The 23,841-nt window shown below is 45.6% G+C and overlaps 1 protein-coding gene and 1 long non-coding RNA gene across 4 annotated transcripts; one reads left to right on the plus strand and one right to left on the minus strand.

Annotated features, from left to right (window-relative positions):
• The first annotated feature begins 8,774 nt into the window (after positions 1-8,774).
• On the plus strand, positions 8,775-17,103 carry LOC133239503 (carbohydrate-binding protein AQN-1-like). 3 transcript variants are annotated; one of them, XM_061403770.1, is made up of 6 exons: positions 8,918-8,983; positions 11,731-11,901; positions 12,416-12,445; positions 13,491-13,626; positions 15,402-15,589; positions 16,800-17,103. In XM_061403770.1, the coding sequence occupies exons 2-6, from the start codon at positions 11,859-11,861 to the stop codon at positions 16,835-16,837; spliced, it is 435 nt and encodes a 144-aa protein (XP_061259754.1). In that variant the 5' UTR covers positions 8,918-8,983; positions 11,731-11,858; the 3' UTR covers positions 16,838-17,103. The 3 variants fall into 3 exon arrangements, with proteins under 3 accessions (XP_061259753.1, XP_061259755.1, XP_061259754.1); XM_061403769.1 differs by lacking the exon at positions 11,731-11,901 and having other exon boundaries at positions 8,775-8,983; XM_061403771.1 differs by lacking the exon at positions 11,731-11,901 and having other exon boundaries at positions 8,778-8,983; positions 16,814-17,103.
• Positions 17,104-18,567: 1,464 nt separating this feature from the next.
• On the minus strand, positions 18,568-23,820 carry LOC133239508 (uncharacterized). The gene is made up of 2 exons (XR_009733857.1): positions 23,168-23,820; positions 18,568-22,664 (listed from the first exon to the last, which is right to left on the minus strand). It is a non-coding gene; the product is annotated as an uncharacterized LOC133239508 (long non-coding RNA).
• Between the last annotated feature and the right edge of the window lie 21 nt (positions 23,821-23,841).

Genomic DNA, 23,841 nt, shown 5'->3' on the forward strand with positions numbered 1-23,841 from the left:
AACACTTGAAAGAATTCAGCTCATTCATCAGAAGTATTCAGAATGAAATAGGAACAGAGAGAAACTTCCTCAGCTTGTAAAAGAATATGTATAAAAACCCCATAGCTGGCATCATACTTACTGAGAGACAATGCTTTCCCACAAATATCTGGGTCAGGGCAAGTATATCCTCTCTTACTACTCATTTTCAGTATCATACTAATTACTGAAAAGTTTTGTTTCCAGTATGCAATAGGCAAAGAAAGTAAGTAAAAAACATTCAGATTGGTAAGGAAGATATACACTTTGTTCACAGATGACATGATCATTTCTTAGATAATGTGAAAGAATTGTTTAAAAAAAAACTACTTGAAGTAATATATGATCATAGTAAGGCTACAGAATAAAAAGGTTAATACACAAAAGTCAATTGCTTGCCTATATATTAGCAATGAACAAGCAAAAAAATTGAAATAAAACCTATATAATTTAGTTTAGAACCCCAAAATGAAATGCTGAGGTTTTAATTAAACAAAATTATTTCATGATTTATATGAGAAAAACCACAAAACTCTGTTCAAAGACATCAAAGTCCAGCTAAGTGAATGGAGAGACAATCCATGTTCAAGGCCAGGAAGACTCAGTATTGTCAAGATCCCAAATTGAGCTATGAATTCAATGCAACTCCTTTGATATCCCAGCAAGTTATTTTGTGGGTATTGACAAGCTGATTGAAAGCTTTATTTGTGGAGGGAAATGATTCAAATAGATGAGAAATTATTGAAGGAGAAGAACAAAATTGGGAGACTGACACTATCTGACTTCACAATTTACTACAATGCTACAGTTACCAAGAGAGTATGATCAGCTCACACAGCTTAATTAAAACAAAACAAAACAAAATTGCTCAAAAAAATGCAGAAGTCCTAAACAGACATTTCTCCAAAGAAGACACACAGAGGGCCAATAGGCACATGAAAAGAATCAATACCACTAATTATTAGAGAAATACAAGTCAAAACCACAATGAATTATTACATCACACTGATCAGAATGGCCATGATTAAGATGTCTACAAATAGCAAATGCTGGAGAGAGTGTGGAGAGAAGGGAACACTCCTACACTGTTGGTGGGAATGTAAATTGGTGATGCCACTATGGAGAACAGTACAAAGGTTCTGTACTTAAAAACTAAAAATAGAGTTAATATATGATCCAGAAATCCCACTCCTAGGCATATATCCAGAGAAAGCTCTAATTAAAAAAGATACATGCGCTTCCCTGGTGGCACAGTGGTTAAGAATCTGCCTGCCAATGCAGGGGCCATGAGTTTGATCCCTGGTCCAGGAAGATCCCCCATGCCACCACGGAGCAGCTAAGCCTGTGCACCACAGCTACTGAAGCCTGTGCTCCACAAGAGAAGCCACTGCAATGAGAAGCCTGTTCACCTCAACGAACAGTAGCCCCGATCTCCACAACTAGAGAAAGCCCACAGCAATGAAGACTCAGTGCAGTCAAAAATAAATACAGAAAAATAATTTTAAAAGATATATGCACTCTAATTAAATAAAATAAATCATTGCAGCACTGTTTACAATAGAATGACAAGGAAGCAATTTAAAGCCCATTGACAGGTGAAAGAATAAAGAAGATGTGGTGTATATATACATATATAGAGAGATACATACATACTACTACTGCTAAATCGCTTCAGTTGTGTCAAACTCTGTGTGACCCCATAGATGGCAGTCCACCAGGCTCCCCCGTCCCTGGGATTCTCCAGGCAAGAACACTGGAGTGGGTTGCCATTTCCTTCTCCAATGCACGAAAGTGAAAAGTGAAAGTGAAGTCGCTCAGTCGTGTCCGACTCTTAGTGACCCCATGGACTGCAGCCCACCAGGCTCCTCCGTCCACAGGATTCTCCAGGCAAGAGGACTGGAGTGGGGTGCCGTTCTCCATACATACATACTACTCAGCCGTAAAAGAATGAAATAATGTCATTCGCAGCAACATGGATGGATCCAGAGGTTGTCGTACTAAGTGAAGTAAGTCAGAGAGAGAGACAAATGTCATATGGTATCAGTTACATGTGGTATCTAATCATATATCTTGGTTCTTACACACAAGAGTTGAAAACATTTTCACACGAAAGTCTGCACTCAGATATTACGCAGCTTTATTAATAACTGTCATAACTCAGAAGTAACCAAGATGTCCTTTGGAAGGTGAACGGGTCGGTAAAGTACAGTACATCCAGAAATGGAACATTTTGTGGCACTAAAGAGAAATGAGCTATCAAACCACAAAAAGACACTTGGAAGAAACTGAAAGGCATATTGATAAGTGAAAGACGCCAATCTGATAAAGCTCTACACTGTACCATTATAGCTATTGGACATTCTAGAAAAGGTAAAGCTATGAAGACAATAAAAAGGTCAATGGTTTGAAGGGCTTAAGGGAGAATGATGACGATGTGGAGCCCAGAGGATTTTGAAAACTGTGATAATACTCCATGTGCTATTATAACGATGGATCCATGTCATATATTTTGTCCAAAGCCATGGATGTTCAACACCAAGAGTGAACCCTCATGTACACTATGAACCTCAGATGATTGTGATGCTTCAACTCTGATTCATCAGTTATGACAAATGTTCCACTCTGCTGAGTTTTGATGTAGTAGAGGAGGCTGTGCATGTGTGGAGCATGGGTTATGTGGGGAACCTCTGTTCCTGTCTCACAATTGTGCTCTGAATCTAAAACTGCTTTAAAAAGCAGTCTCATGATGGAACTTCCCTGGTGGGCCAGTGCTTAGGACTCCACCCTTCCACTGCTGGGGCCCATGTTTGATCCCTGGTCAGGAAACAAAGATCCCACAAGTGATATGGCATGGTCAAAAAATGGTCTTATGAAAACAAGCATAATGAGACAGATTTTAAAAATAAGTATTTTACCCATTCATCCATTCATTACTTCTTTGATTTAATAAATATTGTTTGTCAAAAAAAGAACTAGCAATTCAAAGTTTTCTGCTTCAAAAAGCGATGCTTCCTGAGAGTTTTTTATAATAATACAAAGTGAGTTTTATTTAGCACCTAACATACGAGATAATTTCACGTAAATTATAAGAAAGACTTGACAGAGAAATGAAGGGTACTTGGTGCAAATTTCGTCACAGGATGTAATGGATTACAATTTCCTGAGAGTTTTTTTAAAAAGAAATATAACTCTCAACAAAGTGTATATAGAGGGAACACAACTCAACATAATAAAAGCCATATACAACAAGTCCACAGCTCATATAATGCTGCTGCTGCTGCTGCTGCTAAGTCGCTTCAGTCATGTCCGACTGTGTGCAACCCCATAGACGGCAGCCCAACAGGCTCCCCCATCCCTGGGATTCTCCAGGCAAGAACAATGGAGTGGGTTGCCATTTCCTTCTCCAATGCATGCAAGTGAGAAGTGAAAGTGAAGTCACTCAGTCGTGTCCGACTCTTAGCGACCCCATGGACTGCAGCCTACCAGGCTCCTCCATCCATGGGATTTTCCAGGCAAGAGTACTGGAGTGGGGTGCCATTGCCTTCTCCAAGCTCATATCATATTCAGTGGTAAAAAGTTGAAAGCATTTCCATCCAAGATCAGGAACAAGTCAAGGATGCTCACTCTCACCACTTTTATTCAACATAGTATTGGAATTCCTAGTTACAGCAAGCCGAAAAGAAAAATAAAAGGAATTCAAACTGGAATGGCTGAAGTTAAATGTCACTGCTTACAAATGTCATCATAGTATAGATGTGTTCAGTCACTCAGTCGTGTCCAACTCTGCAACACCATGGACTGTAACTCACCAGGCTCCTCTGTCCATAGAACTTTCCAGGCAAGAGTAGTGGATCAGGTTGACATTTTCTACTCCAAGAGATCTTCCTGACCCAGGGATTGAACCCGCTTTTCCTGCATTGGCAGGAATTTTGTCAAATGTGTTGCACTGAACTTTGTGTGGATCACAACAAACTGTGGAAAATTCTTCAAGATATGGGAATACCACACCATTTTACCTGCCTCCTGAGAAATCTGTATGCATGTCAAGAAGCAACAGTTAGAACCAGACATGAAACAACAGGCTGGTTCCAAATTGAGAAAGGAGTATGTCAGGCTGTATACTGTCACCCTGCTTATTTAACTTATATACAGCATACATCATGCGAAACACCAGACTGGATGAAGCACAAGCTGGAATCAAGATTGCTGGGAGAAATATCAATAACCTCAGATATGCAGATGACACCACCCTTAAGGCAGAAAATGAAGAGGAACTAAAGAGTCTCTTGATGAAAGTGAAAGAGGAGAGTGAAGAAGTTGGCTTAAAGCTCAACATTCAAAAAATTAAGATCATGGCATCCAGTCTCATCAGTTCATGGCAAATAGATGGGGAAACAATGGGAACAGTCAGAGACTTTATTTTCTTGGGCTCCAAGATCACTGCAATTGTGATTGCAGCCATGAAATTAAAAAAATGCTTACTCCTTGGAAAAAAAGCTATGACACACCTAGATAGTGTATTAAAAAGCAGAGACATTACTTTACTGACAAAGGTCCGTCTAGTCAAAGCTATGGTTTTTCCAGTACTCATGTATGGATGTGAGAGTTGGACTATAAAGAAAGCTGAGTGCCAAAGAATTGATGCTTTTGAACAGTGGTGTTGGAGAAGACTCTTGAGAGTCCCTTGGCCATCAAGGAAATCAAACCAGTCCATCCTAAAGGAAATCAGTCCTGAGTATTTGTTGGAAAGATGGATGCTGACGCTGAAGCTCCAATACTTTGGCCACCTGATGCGAAAAACTGACTCATGGGAAAAGACTGTGATACTGTGAAAGACTGAAGTCAGGAGGAGAAGGGATTGAAAGATGGTTGGATGGCATCACCGACTCAATGGACATGAGTTTGAGTAAGTTCCAGGAGTTGGTAATGGACAGGGAAGCCTGGCGTGCCATGGGGTCACAAAGAGTCAGATACAACTGAGCTGAAGTGGACTCGTACACTGGCAGGCTGATTCTTTACCACCAGCACTATCTGGGCAGCCCCATAGTACAGATTAAAAATCCTGAAGATGCCACCCAAGGACCACTAGAACTCATTGATGAACTAGGTAAATTTGCAGGATACAAAATTAATGTATAGAAATCTATTGTGCTTCTATACACTAATAGCAAACTATCAGAAAAAGAAATTAAGAAAACAATCCATTTATAATCACATCAGAGGTTATTTAATAAAACGTGATGACTGATGCCCTGAAATTGTCCACAGAGTGAAAAAAAGTTTTGTCGTCAAAGGTCATACTTTCAGGCAGTTTTACAAGGAAATATTGCTGTTTTCAATCATCTTTATCTTATTCAAAATATCTTAGAGAACTCAAAAAGCCTACCCAAATCATTTTAAATATAGAAAAATCTGAAAAAACTATGATCTGACATGAGTAATAGGCAAGGATAGTACAGGAAAGGAAATCAGTAAATAAAATTTATGAACATAGGTGCGAACATAAAATAAAAAAGAATAGGACAGAACTTCAGGAAACTAAATTCCATAATTTAAAAATAAATATTTATCCTAAGGATACAAAGATAACTTGAGATAAAAAAATCTGTGAAAGTAACTTCTCATATTAATAGAATAAACACTGAAATCCATATTAACACCTCAATGGATACAGAAGCAAACTCAAAAAAAATGGAATAACTGTTAACGTTGTAACAAAGCTATTAGAAATTAGTCATTGAAAGAAGCAAGTTTGCTTTCATAAATCACAACTAGAAAGAACATCCAGCAAAACATATAGTTTGTGATTAAGATATAAAGAGCATCCCTAGAAATGGCACCCCACTCCAGTATTCTTGCCTAGAGAATCCTGTGGACAGAGGAGCCTGGTGGGCTTCTGTCTATGGGGTCACGAAGAGTTGGACACGACTGAAATGACTTAGCATGCATGCATGCATTGGAGAAGGAAATAGCAACCCACTCCAGTATTCTTGCCTGGAGAATCCCAGGGACAGAGGAGCCTGGTGAACTGCCATTTATGGGGTCGCACAGAGTTGGACACGACTGAAGCGACTTAGCAGCAGCAGCAGTAGAGTTAAGAACACCACAAGATGGCTGTCATCATGTTTCATCAATATTGTGCTGAAAGATTTAGGAATTATGGCCTTTCCTCCAAAGAAAAGCAGAGCTAGAGCAGGTCTGCTTAGCTTGGGGGCTCAAAAGGAAGATAATTGTTGTTCTCCTAAGACTCTCTACGGAATCTTAGAAAAACTTTGTGTCCCTCGTATCCTGGGAACCTGAAGGGGTAAGGTTGTCTTTTCTGCACCTGTCAGTCAGGTTCCTTCTGACTGGGACCCCCATCTCAAACGCCTTCAACCACAAGGACAGGCAGTGCCTCCTGGAGCTGGAAGGGAGGGGCTTTGGGGCGAGCTTGCCCAGTGGCTCTGGACCAGTGGCCCACCATCCTCTTGCTCGCCTCCCGTGTGACTTGGCTTCACTCTCAGTGGGGAGGACGTGGAGCAGACCTCTCTCACCTCCCCTGCAGCCAGACCTCTCCCGTCCCTTCACCTGGGGACATGCTCATTCCTGCACTATCACCAGGACGGGGACTTCCTGTTGACCTCCTCTCAGAGCTGAGTCTGGGGTCAGCTTCTCCCGTGGTCCATGGCACACACAAGGGGAATAGAAATGGAATGAAATAGCAGTTCTCTATCAATGAGGAGGGAATCCGGGCTGGGAAGGCAGCTTACAAAATGCCCAACAGACCCTTCAGAGCCTCCCTGGGAATAAAAGCATGGTCACTGAGAAGGAGATGATGCCTATTCACGGGACGGTCTAGAAAGAGAGCAGCTGGGAAGCTCTGATGAGGTGGGAGACACTTAGGGGGGGTCTGTGAACCGGGTGCAGACACCCAGTGCATCTCATTGAGAGGAGAGGAGAGCTGTGCTGGGGAGCAGTCCACAGGGAAGGAGCTAGAAGCAAGGAGACCAGGTTTGTCTAGGATCCTCAGAAACCAGGCGTGAGCTTTGGGACAAACATCTGAAGGACGGAAGTCCTCAAAAACTATTACGTCATAAATTTCCTCCAGGGGGCACAGACACTTCAGGAACCTAAGACTGATTCCTGAGTGTCCCTGGGAAAGGGACTGTAGTTTCTTTTTTCCCCAGGCCAGTCACAGCCCTGCTTGGATGCTGCTGACACATGGGGACTGAAGTAGGATGCTTGGGCTGGGATGGAAGACAAGTAACTGCCTTCCTCCCATGGCTCCTGCATTCCCTCCATCCAGCCATTTACAGCCATGGGGTGCTCCTTGTTCTGTCCACAGACCAGAGCCAGGGAGTATTCTGTGTGTAGGGGACTGTAACGGATAACAGAGAATGGTAAGGGAAGGGAGATTCTAGATGGAAGGAGAACTATGAGGAATGATTGCATTTTATACAAATAGCAACCAGGGAGCATAACCAACTGGAGCAGAGTCAGCATTGTTTTCTGAGAGGGAGACCCTGTCCAATAAACTTCCTCCTCTCATCAGCCAGAAGAGCTTGAGTGAGCAGATGGCTCAGACAGCTTCCCTGTGTTCTGCTGGAGGTGGAATGTCCCTCCCACTGGGAGCCCATTAGGGCTCCTGTAAAGAAAGGTATGAGTTAGAAAGAGCAGGAAGTTCTACAACTCATAAGGAAAAGTGAGTGATGCAACAGTAATAAAAGCTTGGCTCAAAGATATATATGAACAGACATTTCTCAGAAGAAGTGGGGTTGGACTAGAAACACTGGAGAAGTGGCCAAATGCACTGGAGTTGGAGAAATGCACATTTTAATAGAAGATATTATTTCAAACAATGGTAATCACCAAGATGTTTTGAAAGACTTGGTAAAATTCAGAGCTGTTTAATCAGGAAACTGGACATCGGCTTCTCCTGGTTGGTGTGTATATAGCTGGTAATGATGCTTGGAAGGCCAGTGGGCTGCCATTCCTTTTGGTGGCTGAATGGTTATCATTTTAGGGATGGACCATGTTTTATTTATTTATCAGATGATGGAAATTTGGATTTTTTTCACTCTGTCTCTAATGAATAACGCTGCCATGAATATTCATGCACAATTCTCTGTGTGGACGCATGTTTTCATTTCCTTGGTAAATACCTGGTAGAAACCTGGGCCCATATACAAACTAGTGTGGAACATTTGAGAACCTGCTAGACTGTCTTCCACAGGGGCTTCTGCTGGGTTCTCACAACTTTGACACTCATCGGACTGAGCCACGTGGTCTTTATATCATAAACAGAAAGAATTCCGACATGTGTGTCCAGGTCACCCTTGTGGACACACCACACACAGGCTGACATGTAGTCCAGCTGCCCCACCAATCATGACCGGCACCTGGAGCAGGTGGGGGGCTGTTTACCTGCCTCTGCCCTGAGTGACACAGGAGGGCTCTTAAGACCAGGCAGCCAAGATATCAGACTGGTCCTGCTTCTGCCACTGGCACCCTGGGATGTGGGCAAGTCCCTTGGTCTCTCTGGGTCTCAGTTCCTCTCCATCCAAGTCATACTGAGGTTTATGAAGTAACTAGAGGTGGATATGCTGCAGCTGAACCCCAGGGAAGAGGGCCCTGAAAACAGGGCATCCTGGTGGTCTGTGGCTAATTTGCCAACCTTCATCAAGGACCACAAAAACAGGAGAGGGAGAGAAGAAACAGGCCATCATTTCCCAGTCTGGGTGGGAAAGGACACAGAAAATCTCTGACATAGACAAGGGGGAAGCAGCAGGCAGCCCGCTTCTCCTAGAGAACCCGGGGCTCCCGCAGCCTTGCTGAGCTGAGCTCCAGGGGAGGAGGAGGTCAGGTGTCAGCTGCTGTGTGTATATAGCCCCAGGCCTCCAGGGCCAGGCTCACTGCTGAGGCTGGTGCCAGGCTGCGAAGATGAAGCTGCCCAGCGTCATCCCTTGGGCCTTGCTGCTCAGCACAGGTAAAGCCTGGCCCCCAGCCCCTTGCCCCCAGGCCTCTCTGCTTCCTGTTCAACCTAGAGATTCTGTGCAGTTTGCTTGTTGCCACGGAAGAGGATCTGCAAGCTGCCTTCCTCCAAGGAGATGCCACCCTCAGCCTGGCCTGGAGGAGGAGGGTTCAGCAGCATGGCCGTGACCCAGGGCTGAGCATATAATGACTTTTAAGCATTTTCTGGGCTGTCTGTCCTTGTTCTGGCACGCATTCCCTGGGCCCCTCTGCCTTAACCAATGTCCCCTGGGATGCTTCCCTGGTGGCTGAGCTGGTAAAGAATCTGCCTGCAATGCGGGAGACCTGGCTTCAATCCCTGGGTTAGGAAGATCCCCTGGAGAAGGGAAAGGCTACCCACTCCAGTATTCTGGCCCAGAGAACTCCATGGACTGTATAGTCCACGAGGTCGCAAATAGTTGGGCACGACTGAGTGACTTTCACTCGCCTGGGATGCCCTGCGGGACAGCCAGCCCTCACCCACATCTGGATGAAGTGAACCAGTCGTGGTCAGCTTTTCAGGGGTCTTGGATGTGTGACCAGTGTGGGTGCTGGAGGTGGGACCCTGGCTGGACCTGATTGGAGGGTGGCATCTAAGGGGAAGCAGGGGCCCCTGGAGAAGCCCCTGGACAAGTGGGTTGCTCTGCCTCTGCCCCTGGGAATGAGACGTGGCAGCAACATGAGCTCAGGAATGACCAGCAGGAGCAGCAGCTCCCAGCAGGGCTGAGGCCATCCTGACAGGTAGTCATAATCCTTCAAGGGGCTAGCCGTTGGGCCTGCACTGAACACAGAGGGGCCCACGCTGGTTTGGGCTCCCCAGGTGGCGCTAGTGGTAAAGAATCTGCCTGCCAATGCAGGAAACTCAAGAGATGCGGGTTCGATCCCTGGGTTGAGAAGATCCCTTGGAGAAGGCAATGGCAACCTGCTCCAGTATTCTTGCCTGGAAAATTCCTTGGACACAGGAGCCTGGTGGGCTACAGCCCATGGCGTCTCAAAGAGTCTGACACGACTGAGGGACTCACTACTCATGCTGGTTCCCAGTGCTGGTGGGAAAGAATAGGAAGGCAGCCATTTCTTCAGGGAAATCTGTCTCCTCCTTCCTGGGTCTCTCTGTCTGTCGCATTTTGTGATTCCTCCTCTGCCCTTTTCAGCTCCGTCTCCTCTTTTCCTCTCGCCTCACTCAGCTTCCCTCCCCTCTCCCTGTTTTTCCTCCGCTGCTCATCTTTGCCCCTCACACTTCCTATCAGGGACTGTCCCCATGACTAGGCTCTTTCTTCCCTCCCCGCTTCTCTCCCTACAGTCAATGGTGGGTCACAACTAGGAGCTGAGTGGGGGCCGAGCGGAAGGAGAGGGTCGTGCAGTCAGTGTGTGCGCCCAGATCCTTCTCAGGGTCCATCCCAGGCTCCTGTGATGAGGCCCGGGGTGGGGGTGAGGAGGGGCAGCCCTTCTCCTGGGACACTTCATGGGCGCCTTGTAGGTAGAAATAGGTCCATCAGAGCCCCTCCTGCTTCTGCTGTTTCTCAAGTGCCTTCAGTTCAAATCGTCAGTAGATCAAGATGGCATGTTTTGGGGTGATGTGTCTTGAACTCCTACAAGGGGCTGTTTGTTCCCCTGCTTCAAAGTCGGGACCTCAGACTCTAGATCAGAGGAGGTCACTGTATGTGTAGGTCCAGGCCAGATATGTCACCTGAAGGGACAGGAATGATTTCTGCTTCTGTCCCTGAGGCCTGCTTTCAGGCAAACCTTAATCTGTGTCTTCCTAAGCAGACTGTGATGGATGCCCCAGGGTGGGGAGGATTTTTTTTTATATTTTAATTTTTATTTATTTTTTTGAATTTAAATTTATTTTAATTAGAGGCTAATTACTTTACAGTATTGTATTGGTTTTGCCATATATCATCATGAATCCACCACGGATGTACACGTGTTCCCAATCCTGAACCCCCTCCCACCTCCCTCCCCATACCATCCCTCTATGAAAGTATGATAACACATTTATAGGAGACTTGGAAAATACAGAACAAAGTTACATATAGTTCCGCTATCTATTACAGTTATTTTTTAAAATAAATAAGATGTTTCATTGGAGTTTTAATATCAAACTCTCAAAATTAATAGAAAGAATATACAGAGAAGTAAAAGAATATAACAGACCTGAGAAGCCCTGTGAACCAATTCAGCATAATTAAGATTTATACAGTTTTCACACAACAGTAAGATACCAATTCTATTCAGGTTCCTATAGACGATAAACTAGGAGACACTGGAACATATCCAGGGACATAAGACAAGGTACAAAACTTTCATGGTCTAAAGGTGTTGAAATCATAGTCTGTTCTCTTATCACTGTGGAATTATGTTAGAAATCAATATCAAAAGAAATTTGAAAGTAACTGTGCCCCCAATCCAATGACACTTCAGACTCAGGAAGGGTAGGTGGGGATGGACTCCAGTGTCCTGGTTGACGTTTATGTCAAATAGTTTCCAGAGGGCTTGCTGATTTCTATTTACCAAGGAAAGCAGTTTCTACGGGAAAGGAAATGAATGAGTGGCAGGGTCCCTAGTGAGGAGCATCCCTGCACCAGGCACTGAGCTATGTGTGTGTGGACTGTCCTCTGGAACCAAGGAGGCTCTTACTGTTCATTTCCATTTTAGAGATGAATGGATTGAGGCTTAAGGAGAGAAAATGACTTGTCCAAAGCCATGCATCTCTCATCCCCACAGGGCTGTGACGAGGGCCAAGAATCAGATATTCTTAAGCTTTGCTACGCCTGATTGTTGTATCGTGAAGATAAGCCACAGTGCAGGTCCACTCTGGGAGGCCACGTGATTGAAAGCAGGGCCCTGGATCCATGCACCTAACTCAGGTCCCTGATACAGTGAAGCTTCTACAAAGTAAGATGGTTCACTTCTCCTTAACTGAAAATTTTACTCAATGTGTTCAATACAACATCAAATTCACCACCAAAGGATTAATGAGAAACATTCATGTCCTAGTTGGGTGAACTACTCTCTTCGTTTGGCCGGGACTGAGACATTTTCTGGGAGAAGGTGGTTCAGTGCTGAGACCTGGATAACCCTAGGCTAAAGGGACAAGGTGGTCACCTTCCCGGGGGCTGACTCTTCCAACTCTGGCTGCAGAGAGAGAACGTTGGCCCTAAACTGAGTAGATCTGGGGAAAACAAAGACATCAAGCTGAATGGGCTAGCCTTCGAAGGCCGTCCCTCTGCCCTTCCCCTGTGTGACCAGGACGGTCCCCAGGGTGGAGGCAGCGAAGCATTTCTCTCCTCTCACGGCCATCCCTTGGCACACGGCTCGTCGTCACTGGGTTGTGCGTTTTCCATTCTCTTACCCTGACCCCTCTGTAACCTCTCATTTTCACGATGTTTTCTGTTTTGCTACCTTTCAGCCACAACGGTTTCAACAGAATCGGATGAAGGTAAGTGTAGACGATGTGATTTCACCACTTCCCCTCATCACGTAGAGATGAGCCTTAAAGTTCAGGTGCAAGTGGCTTCTCTACAAGGGAGATGTACGTACCCGTTACCAAAAGAACATAGCTTTCTGTACTTCACAGCCTGGCTCCGTCATCACAATCCCTAACTCCAGTCTCTCCTGACCTCTGAGGACGCCCCGTCTGCCTCATTCCTTCTCTCCACCCCACCGCATCTTCCAAAATCAGGAGAAGCCTCACTGGGGGTTGCGGGGAGGAGGAAGGGGCCACATCTCCATGAAGCAGGTGGCCAAGGAGGATGGAGCCGCCTCCTAATGGCTGGGGGACATCACCATCTTCAGGGTCAGAGATGAGAGCTTCACAGGGAGAGGGAGTGAGGATATCGTGATGGACCGGGTCAGAGGGTGCAGCTGACCAGAGATGTGCTGTGTGCTCTAGAGGTTTCCAGGCCCAGGCACTGGCTGAGCACCTTCCAACCAGGAGCTCATTAGATCCAAATGCCCGAAGGAAAATGCTCCTTTTATCCTCACGTACAGATGTGGAGCCTGAGCGTCACTGAGTGGGTCCCGGTGCTCCCTGCAGGTCTGCACAGTGAGTGGGTTTTCATGGCTCTGAGGGGTCTGGCTCCTCAGGCTGTTCCTTTGCTATTTCTCAGGCTTCACTGGGAAGAGACACACAGCACCCAGAAGGAGGGGTTTGTGTGCACCTTTTGACTTTCAGTCTGACCATGCTGTTGATGATAAAGATTTATTTGCTGAAGAGGGATTAAATATATCTGTTTCCAGGGGTCAAAACAAATTTCAGTGATGGGTATGGTTCCCTTTATGATGTTTAAAAGAGTAAAACATCAAAATCACTTTTTTGGAGGTCATTAGACTTGGATCATTGATGTTGATTTGTGATTTCTGGAATCCGGAAATCACAAGGTTTAATGATGGTGTGGGCCCCAAGAATGGTACAGCAACCCCCGCCCTCCAACCCAGGGGTTGTCACAGCCTCTGGGCACCAAGAAAACTGCCTTCTGTTGTAGACGCTAGAAAATGTGGGGGAGTCCGCAGAAACTTCTCTGGGAGGATCTCCAGCTATTCCTCATGGGAGCCAAAGTGTACCTGGACCATCCTCTTGGAGAGAGGTTATAGAATTGTACTGACAATTCCATTTCTCAGGTCAGTGCTCAGTTGAGTGTTCTTTGCTGATGGTGTGGTTTTATGGGAAGGTGTCCCTTTTTGCCCCTTTCTGTTTCCCCTGCACCACCCAGCACACACATCCAGACACATCCTGACTCCAGCTCACTCCTGCTGATGACCGTGCATGGCCCCCTACCCTCTGCATAGAGCTGACCCTCCTTGCATGGCTTTCAGATCCCTCCAGGGGACCCCTGATCTCCCCTCCCTTCTAACCTCTTCTCCCCTCTGCCCCCTCTCTGAGCTGAGCCAGCACACACTGAGCTGTGGACCCATCAGACGGTTGGGCAGCTCTGAGCCTTTGCTCACACTGTCCCCTCTACCTGGAAGGCACCTTCCACCTCTCCCAGACTCATCATCTGCTGCTTAGGGTCCTCATTTCCTAGTTCACGAGTTCACTGGAAGAAGAACTTTTCCATCGCACCAGAAACCCCTGCTCTGACTCTGTCCACAGCTGGGCAGATCTTTCTCGCATTTGTGCCCCATCCATTAATCCGTGCAAAACTCTGGGGGACTGACAGCATAACATCACTCCTGCTGACGTCTGAGTTTGTCTCTCCTAGGATGCGTGTCTATTGCTTGTTTGCTTGTTTTACCTAGGAGTGAATAACTGAATGAAAGATCTAATAAATGTTTGAAAGTATGAAGGAAGTTATAATGCTCCAGAAGGTATTTCCAAAGTAGCAATAGTTACACCATTTCTGTAGCAGGTTATTCTTCATATATTTCAACCTGGAAGTGACATTCTCATTTGTGGAATAAAGGTCACCGTCAGGGGAGGCTGAGATTAGTTCTATCATCTTATAGCTGAGGGCCGTGTCCTTCTGTGAGATCAGGTCTCCCACTAGGCGGAGGAGCTGCTCCATGTGAGGAGGACAACCTGGAGATGCCTGCCTCACAGCAGGGCTCAGACCATCTACCAAACCCACACGCCAGGGCTGAAGGAGGGAGGCATTTCCTACATCACCATTTCTGTTAGGATCAGAGGGATAGATTATTCTAAAAGTTTTCATTATTGTCTCTTTGACACTCCCCAAGACAAGTTTTGGATATGGGACTAGGAAGGAGTGAGTCCAAGAGCGAGCTAGTATAGAGGGAGCTGAGTGTGTGTCCTGGTGAGATGTCCCTTCCGTGTCTCGTTTTAGCCCAGGGAGGCTCCAGCCTCGCTCCTGGGTGGGACACACGCTGGTGGCTGAGAGAGGAAGACAGGGTGGGGTCAGGTCTGATGGGCAGGAGGAGGAGACAGAGACCTCAGCAGGAGTGTGACACCCCGAGTGTGCACTTTGCCCACAGCAGGGAGAGCTGGACGGCCCTCTCGCCTCTGTAGATCCTGGAGGCCAAGAAGGGGTGCTGGGCCCCCTGTGCCAGGGGTGCAGAGGGTGAAGCAGGAGTGGCATCACACACGCCTGTCTGGGCCTCACCTGACTCCGTGCTTGTGCCCAAGGAAACGGTCCTCAGGGTTGGTTGTACTGTGCCCTCCCATGGCTCCTGATCCCAGAGTCCTGGGCGGGCTTCCCTGAGCCCCGTCAGGGGGGTTGCCCCGGAGGCAAGGAGTCACCTGCAGCCCCTGTGGGAGCGAGGGTCCTGGGTGGCCACCACCCACTCCTGAAGGATGAGTCTCCTTCCCCGTGGGCACCAGCCTGGGAAGTCTGGTGCACAAAGCTGTGTGATTGTGTGGGGTCTGGACTGGGGAGGCTGCCTGCCGGAGGGACCACGATTCCCAAGGCTGATGCCTGCCCTTCCCTCTGCTCCAACAGCCTCAACTGTAATGAAGAGTATGTGGAAATCACAGACGGGCTGCCAGACAGTACTACATTTGGGAAGTTCTGTTCAGGGGGACACCTGGTGTTTCGATCTTCTTCCAATGTCATCACCGTGAAGTACTACAGAAGTTCCAACCAGCCAGTATCTTCTTTTGATATATTTTACTACGGGCGTCCATCAGGTAGGTGAGATGGACAGGGGTCTGCTGAAGTGCCCTCTCCTGTCCGTGCGTGGCTCTGTGGCCACTTGGGCATGTGGCTGTTACATGACTGCTGAAATAAGGTGGAATCTAAGTTCTGCATGATCATCACTGGGTGAGCGAGAGTCAGGATGACCCAGTGAGTCTCTCCAGAGACATCCACCCGCTCATTCTCAACATTCTGCATCTGAGATAGTGGAATTGGAAAGACCCATATGAAAATTCTTTTCAAATTTTACTCTTCCCTTTGATTATGTCCCATATTCCTCCCAAATAGAAAATTTCCCTTTCTGGATCTTATAACCTTAAGCATTTCTAGTGTGTACATTTAAAATGTGTACTACATAGTATACTATATAAAACGCATATATTTACCAGATATGTAGATATAACGCACATATATATCTTAGGATATAGATATAGCAGGATGGATATTCGCCATTTACTACACAAAATGTATATTATGTTCACCAAACATTTATGCGTACAAATGTATACATGTGTCACCTAGGGCAAATCAGACAGTTTCTCAAAACTGTTTCTTTTTTCTCATTAATGATCAGCTAAACTTTTCCCCCACTTATCAATGGGAAGAAAATGCTTGTTTAATTGAAGTGAAGTGAAAGTCACTCAGTCATGTCCGACTCTTTGCGACCCCATGGACTGTACAGTCCACTGAAATCTCCAGGCCAGAATACTGGAGTGGGTAGCCTTTTCCTTCTCTAGGGGATCTGCCTAACCCAGGGATTGAACCCAGGTCTCCTGCATTGCAGGCGGATTCCTTACCAGCTGAGCCACAAGGGCAAGAAAGTGAAAGTGAAATCACTCAGTCATGTCTGACTCTTGTGACCCCATGGATTGTAGCCTATAAGGATCCTCCATCCATGGAATTTTCCAGGGAAGAATACTGGAGTGTGTTGTCCTTTCCTTCTCCAGGGGATCTTCCTGACCCAGGGATTGAACCCGGGTCTCCCGCATCATGGCAGATGCTTTTACCGTCTAAGCCACTAGGGAAGCGCCCCAAGCCAAAAGGGAAGTCCACAAATACTGGAGTGGGTAGCCCATGCCTTCTCCAGGGTATCTTCCCAACCCAGGTATTGAACCAGGGTCTCCTGCATTGCAGGCGGATTCTTTACCAGCTGAGCTATGAGGGATGCCCCTGTGTAACTGACTTAACCAAACTCTAGTTAAGTTCTCCATCCACAGCTTAGTGATCGTGCTCACACCTAAGAGTGGACAAGTGTTGCAGATGAAAACAATCTTGCTGGAAGACTCTTCTGGAATCAGCTGACCACGAGGAGAGACACATCCTGGTCACCTATCTGATCACATCTGCTTGTCCCATCCAGTCTCCTCCATCCTTTCCAGCTTTCTGTCTCTTCCCTGCAAAGAAAGATTCCTTATTCCTGAGTTTTCGATACTTGCCAGTCTTGTTGTTGGATCATTCCACTTGTTATTATAATCATTTTGAATAAAGTCTCTTTACCTGGTCTTGATTTGTTCTTTTACTCTAAATGTCCTCATGTCACAGGTTAGAGAATCAGACATCAGTGAGAATGACAGGAACCTCTTCTGAAGTTCTTTAAAATCATAGAGGTTTTTATTTTTTGAGGCCTGTCTTTGGATAGTTACTTTGCCTATTTACTATTTCCCTCTTGTGCCCAAGATAAACCTCTAAGACAGAGTAGAGACATTGGAGCATCTTTCTGCTAAACTTTCTGACAATGTGGTTGGTGATAAAGAATATTTGATGGTGATACATTAAATTTCTTCAAATGCCCACTGGCCAACTAGAACTACATTCGGGTGTCTTTAAAAGATATGCAAAGAATAAAACATGTTTTGTTTGTGGGATCATCAGATTCAGGGGTTTTTGTTGGTTGGTTGGTTGGTTGGTTGGTTGGTTTTTATTTTTTTTTATTTTTTATTTTTTAACTTTATTTTATTTTTAAACTTTACATAATTGTATTAGTTTTTCCAAATATCAAAATGAATCGGCCACAGGTATACATGTGTTCCCCATCCTGAACCCTCCTCCCTCCTCCCTCCCCATACCATCCCTCTGGGTCGTCCCAGTGCACTAGCCCCAAGCATCCAGTATCGTGCATCGAACCTGGACTGGCAACTCATTTCTTACATGATATTTTACATGTTTCAATGTCATTCTCCCAAATCTTCCCACCCTCTCCCTCTCCCACAGAGTCCATAAGACTGTTCTATACATCAGTGTCTCTTTTGCTGTCTCGTACACCGGGTTATTGTTACCATCTTTCTAAATTCCATATATATGCATTAGTATACTGTATTTATGTTTTTCCTTCTGGCTTACTTCACTCTGTATAATAGGCTCCAGTTTCATCCACCTCATTAGAACTGATTCAAATGTATTCTTTTTAATGGCTGAGTAATACTCCTTTGTGTATATGTACCTCAGCTTTCTTATCCATTCATCTGCTGATGGACATCTAGGTTGCTTCCATGTCCTGGCTATTATAAACAGTGCTGCGATGAACATTGGGGTACACGTGTCTCTTTCCCTTCTGGTTTCCTCAGTGTGTATGCCCAGCAGTGGGATTGCTGGATCATAAGGCAGTTCTATTTCCAGTTTTTTAAGGAATCTCCACACTGTTCTCCATAGTGGCTGTACTAGTTTGCATTCCCACCAACAGTGTAAGAGGGTTCCCTTTTCTCCACACCCTCTCCAGCATTTATTATTTGTAGACTTTTGGATCGCAGCCATTCTGACTGGTGTGAAATGGTACATCATAGTGGTTTTGATTTGCATTTCTCTGATAATGAGTGATGTTGAGCATCTTTTCATGTGTTTGTTAGCCATCTGTATGTCTTCTTTGGAGAAATGTCTATTTAGTTCTTTGGCCCATTTTTTGATTGGGTCGTTTATTTTTCTGGAGTTGAGCTGTAGGAGTTGCTTGTATATTTTTGAGATTAGTTGTTTGTCAGTTGCTTCATTTGCTATTTGGTTTTTAATGTTTACAATGTTGTGCTGGTTTCTGCCATACAACAGCATGAATCAGCCGTAATTTTACATATATCTCCTCCTTCGTGAGCCTCCCTCCCCTCCTCCATCCTAGCCCTTTAGGTCCTCACCGAGCACCAGACTGGGCTTCCCATGTTATAGAGCAACTTCTCTCCAGCTACCCATTTTACACGTGTTAGTGTATATATGTTGATGCTACTTTCTGCATTCGTCCCACTCTCTCCCTGTGCCACTGTGTCCACAGGTCCAGTCTCTATATCTGCATCTCCACTGGGTTCATCTATACCATTTTTCTAGATCCCATAAGTAAAGTGTTAGTTGCTGCAGCATGTCCAACTCTTTGCAAACCCATAGACTGTAGGCTGCCAGGCTCCTCTGTCCATGTAATTTTTCAGGCAAGAATACTAGAGTGGGTTGCCATTCCCTTCTCCAGGGGATCTTCCAGACCCAGGGATCAAACCCAGGTCTCCTGCATTAGCAGGCAGATTCTTTACCATGTGAACCCAAGCCCCAAATCCCATCAGTTTCAGTTCAGTCACTCAGTCATATCCAATTCTGCGACTCCATGGACTGCAGCATGCCAGGCTTCCCTGTCTATCACCAATTCCCAGAGCTTGCTCAAACTCTTATCCATTGAGTTGGTGATGCCATCCAACCATCTCACCCTCTGTTGTTCCCTTCTCCTGCCTTCAGTTTTCCCAGCACCAGAGTCCTTTCCAACTAGTCAGTTCTTCACATCTGGTGGCCAAAGTATTGGAGCTTCAGCTTCAGCATCAGTCCTTCCAGTGAACATCCAGGACTGATTTTCTTTAGGATTGATGGGTTTGATATGCCCATGCCATCCTGAACGTGGCCAATCTCGTCTGACCTTGGAAGCTAAATCCCATATATACATGTGCTAATATACAATATTTATTTTTCTCTTTCTGACTTTCTTCACTCTCTCTAACAGGCTCTAGGGTCATCCACCTCACTAGAACTGACTCAAATTTGTGCTTTTTTATGGCTTAGTAATATTCCCAGATTCAGGTTTTGATGCTGCATTTTACCAGAGGCCAAGATGTTAGGAGGACCAAGAAGCATAATATCTGCCTGCGTGACACAAACCCCACACACGAGGGCACACCGGATCCTCCTCTGTGTTACCTTGTTCTCTTTGGAGAGGTGGGGGTGTAGAGTCTCCTCCCAGACTTGGGCAGGGTCATCAGCTCCCCTGAGAGCACCACTCGTCAGGTGGGGGATGTAGAGTCTCTCCCCAGACTTGGGCAGGGTCATCAGCTCCCCTGAGAGCAGCACTCGTCTATCTGGACCATCCTGAGGAGACCAGCTCAGAAGCCGTGTTGGAGTCTCCCTTCCTCAGGTGAGTTCCCTGGAGGTGGGGCTTCTTTGCTGATGTTGTAGATTTTAGGAAAGATCCCACCCTGGTCTCTTCCAGTTCACCATCCAGCACACGCGTCTAAACACATCTGATTCCATTGGCACTTCCTGTTGAAAACCCTTCTCTGGATCTCTGTCTTCAGGATAAAGTTTACCCACTTTAGCCTAGTTTTCCAAAATCTTTCCTTTTCTGAGCTTCCCTCCCTTCTAACCTCTTCTCCCCTCTGCTCCTTTCAATGCTGGACCATCACATACTGAGTTTTGGAGACTGAAGAATTTGGGGCAACTCCATGCCTTTGTCACATGATCTCATCTGCCAGGATCGCATCTGTCCAAACCTTTTGACTCACATGCCCTCTGCCAGAACCGCCCCCCCCACCCCCATATAGGATACCATGGTTCAGATTGAGGGCTAATGTTACCTTATCATCTTCTTGACACCTCTTAGGTGCAGGGATCTCGCTCCTTTTCCCCCCTCACTTACCTTGTATAAATCCCTGGGTCATTTAACTTATCATTTGTTTATTCCTTGTGTGGCTGTACCACTGTGGGACTCCAATGTCCAAGTTGCAATTCTTAAATGAATGAATGAGTGAATGAGTATAGGTTCACACATGCATTTTCAATGATCCTGTAAAGTACTGCATTTCTTTCCAGCCAGTCTTCACACAGGTTAATTTGGGAATCATATTTCTTCCATTCTAGGCTGAGCTGAACATAACCTATATAAAACTTTGTTCTACATTTTCCAAATCTCCTGTAAATATGTTATCATACTTTCATAATTAAAAAAAAATGGAATTAATAATGAGAAGATTTCTTTTCAGAAAGTTGATAGTTCCAGGGAGTTTAACAATGAAAATCACTGTTTCGATGACCTTTAACTTTTCCAAGATATCTTGAGGAAGTGAAAAGGGTACCCAGCTCATTTTATAAATTTAGAATAATCTGATGTAAGTATAATCTGATACGAGTAATGGGAAAGAACAATACAGGAAAGAAAATGTCATGCAATCTAATTCAAGAACATGGATGTCAATAAAAGAGCAAAAAATGAAATAGAATACAGTTTTAGAAACTGGACTTAGTAGTGTGATAATATTTGTAAAGCATAAGGATTTATCCCAAGAGTACAACGATACACCAAAAACCTATTTAGAGGAACTTGTCATGTTAACAGAATAAACATAAAATCTATAATGACACATCAATAGATTCAAAACAAATGAAACAAAATTCTGTAACTATTAATGATGTCAAATAAAACTCTTAGAAACCACTCACTGACGGGTACAAGCTTAACATCATAAAGTGCAGCTATGAAAAACACCTAGCAAGACGGCTTCTTTACTGATGAGTCTTTGGAAAGAATTCCATTACATTACGAGCAGTACAGAATGGCTGGCATCACCCTTGGTCAATTTTCTGTTGCAGGATTTGAAATTTTTGCTTTTACTCTACACAAACACACACACCAAAACAGAGCTGGAGCAGGTTTGCCAGCTTGGGGATTCAAAAAGGGGATAGAATGTATTTCTTTTTTTAAGACTCTCTAAGAAATTTTAGGAACACTTTTTTGTTCTGGGATTCATGGCACCTTGAAGGGGTGAGGATATTTCCTCCTTCAAAAGACTGACATGCCATCCCAAACGCCTTCAACCACAAGGACGGGCAGCTCCTTCCTGGAGCTGGAAGGGAGGGGCTTTGGGGTGAGCTTGCCCAGCGGCTCTGGGCTGGCAGCCCACCATCCTCTTGCTCTGCCTCCCTTGTGACTTGGCCTCACCCTCAGTGGGGAGGACGTGGAGCAGACCTCTCCCACCTCCCCTGCAGCCAGACCTCCCCTGTCCCTTCACCTGGGGACATGCTCATTCCTGCACATCGCCAGGATGGGGAGCTTCCTGGGGACACTCACACCACCTCCTTCACCACTGAGGCCAGTCCTTGGAGCTGGGTCTGGGATCAGCTTCTCCCAAGGCCTGTGACACATGCAAGGGGAACAAATGCTGAATAAACCTGTGATTCTGGGAAGGCAGCTTACAAAATGCCCAGCAGACCCTTCAGCTCCTCCCTGAGAATAAAAGCATGGTCACTGAGAAGGAGATGATGCCTACCCATGGGACGGTCTAGAAAGAGAGCAGCTGGGAAGCTCTGATGGAGAGGGAGGTACTTAGAGGGTCTTTGAGCCAGGTGCAGACACCCAGTGCATCTCATGGAGAGGAGAGGAGAGGTGTGCCAGGGAGCAGTCCACGGGGAAGGGGCTAGAAGCAAGGAGACCAGGCTTGTTTAGGAACCTCAGAAACCAGGTATGAGGTTTGGGACAACCATCTGAGAGACGGAAGTCCTCAAAAGCTGCTGTTACCCCATAAATTTTCTCCAGAGGCTGTTGTGAATTTAGGAACCTGAGACTTTGATTCCTGAGTGCCCTTAGAAAAGAGACTGGTTTTTTCACCCCAGGCAGCCGCAGCGCTGCACGGACACTGCAGGGGAGGACAGCGAGCCTGATGTGGGATGACGTAGGATGAAGACAGGCTGCTTGGGCTGGGAGGTAAGATGAGGAACTGCCTTCCTTCCATGGTTCCCGCATTCCCTCCATCCAGGTACTTCCATCCATGGGCAGCTCCTTGGCCTCTCCACAGACCAGGGCCAGGAAGCATTCTGTGTGTAGTGGAGTGTGAAAGGAACCTGGAAATGATGAGGAAAGAGAGATTCTAGATGGAAGGGGAACTGTGAGGAATTATTGCATGTTATCATAGTCACAACCAGGGAGCTTAACCACCGGCGCAGAACCAGCATTGTTTTCTGAGAGGGAGACCCTGTCTAATCAGCCTACTCCTCAGGAGAGCTTGAGTGACCAGATGGCTCAGGCAGCTTCCCTGGGCTCTGCTTGAGGTGGAATGTTTCTCCCACTGTGAACCCATTAGGGCTTCTGTAAAGAAAGATATGACTTAGAACAGGAAGTTTCTACAACCCATAAGGAAAAGTGAGTGATGCAATACTAATAGAAACTGGCCCAAAGATATGCAAGAACATGCATGTCACCAAAGGCCTAGCATCGAGCTAAAGACACATGGAAAAGAGACCAAATTACTGAAATTTGGAGAAATGCACATTTTAAAAGTTGATTTATGAGCGTTTCTAATCTGCAAGGAATTCTGAAAAATTTAATAAAACTCAGAGTTGCTTACCTTCAGGAATATGGACATCGTGTTCTCCTGGTTGGTATGTAATTGTAATGGTCCTTGAAAGGCAATTGACTTGCTGTTCCTTTAAATGGGAGAATGACTTCCATTGTATAGACAGACCATGTTTAATTTATGCATTGGACGACGGATGGATGGATGGACATTTGGGTTTTTACCACTCTTTGATAGAATAAGGCAACTATGAATATTCATACACAGTATTCTGTGTGGACATCTTTTCATTTCCTTGGATAAATGCCTGGTAGAAAGTTGGCTTATATATCCTCCTCGTGTTGAGATTCTGATGCATGTTTTCAACAAGGAGCTCTTCTGGGTTCTTATAACTGTAACACCCTCACTAGTCTGAACCATGTGGGTCTTGGTATAAGTATAGAATAAATGCCAACATATGCACACCCTTCTCCCTTGTGGACACACCACACACAGGCTGACATGTACTCCAGCTGCCCCACCAATTGTGACCCACACCTGGAGCAGATGGGGGGCTGTTTACCTGCCTTTGCCCTGAGTGACACAGGAGGCCTCTTAAGACCAGGCAGCCAAGATATCAGACTGGTCCTGCTTCTGCCACTGGCACCCTGGGATGTGGACAAGTCCCTTGGTCTCTCTGGGTCTCAGTTCCTCTCCTTCCAGGTCATACTGAGCTTTATGAAGTA

The sequence above is a fragment of the Bos javanicus genome, chromosome 26 (genome assembly GCF_032452875.1).
Source record: "Bos javanicus breed banteng chromosome 26, ARS-OSU_banteng_1.0, whole genome shotgun sequence".
Classification (NCBI taxonomy): domain Eukaryota; kingdom Metazoa; phylum Chordata; class Mammalia; order Artiodactyla; family Bovidae; genus Bos; species Bos javanicus.

Coding starts and splice junctions, on each gene's coding strand:
- LOC133239503 (XM_061403769.1), top strand. CDS start 8,938: ATGAAGCTGCCCAGCGTCATCCCTTGGGCCTTGCTGCTCAGCACAG. Junction 8,984..12,415: donor GGCCTTGCTGCTCAGCACAG/GTAAAGCCTGGC, acceptor GCTACCTTTCAG/CCACAACGGTTTCAACAGAA. Junction 15,590..16,799: donor TTACTACGGGCGTCCATCAG/GTAGGTGAGATG, acceptor ACTCTAGTTAAG/TTCTCCATCCACAGCTTAGT.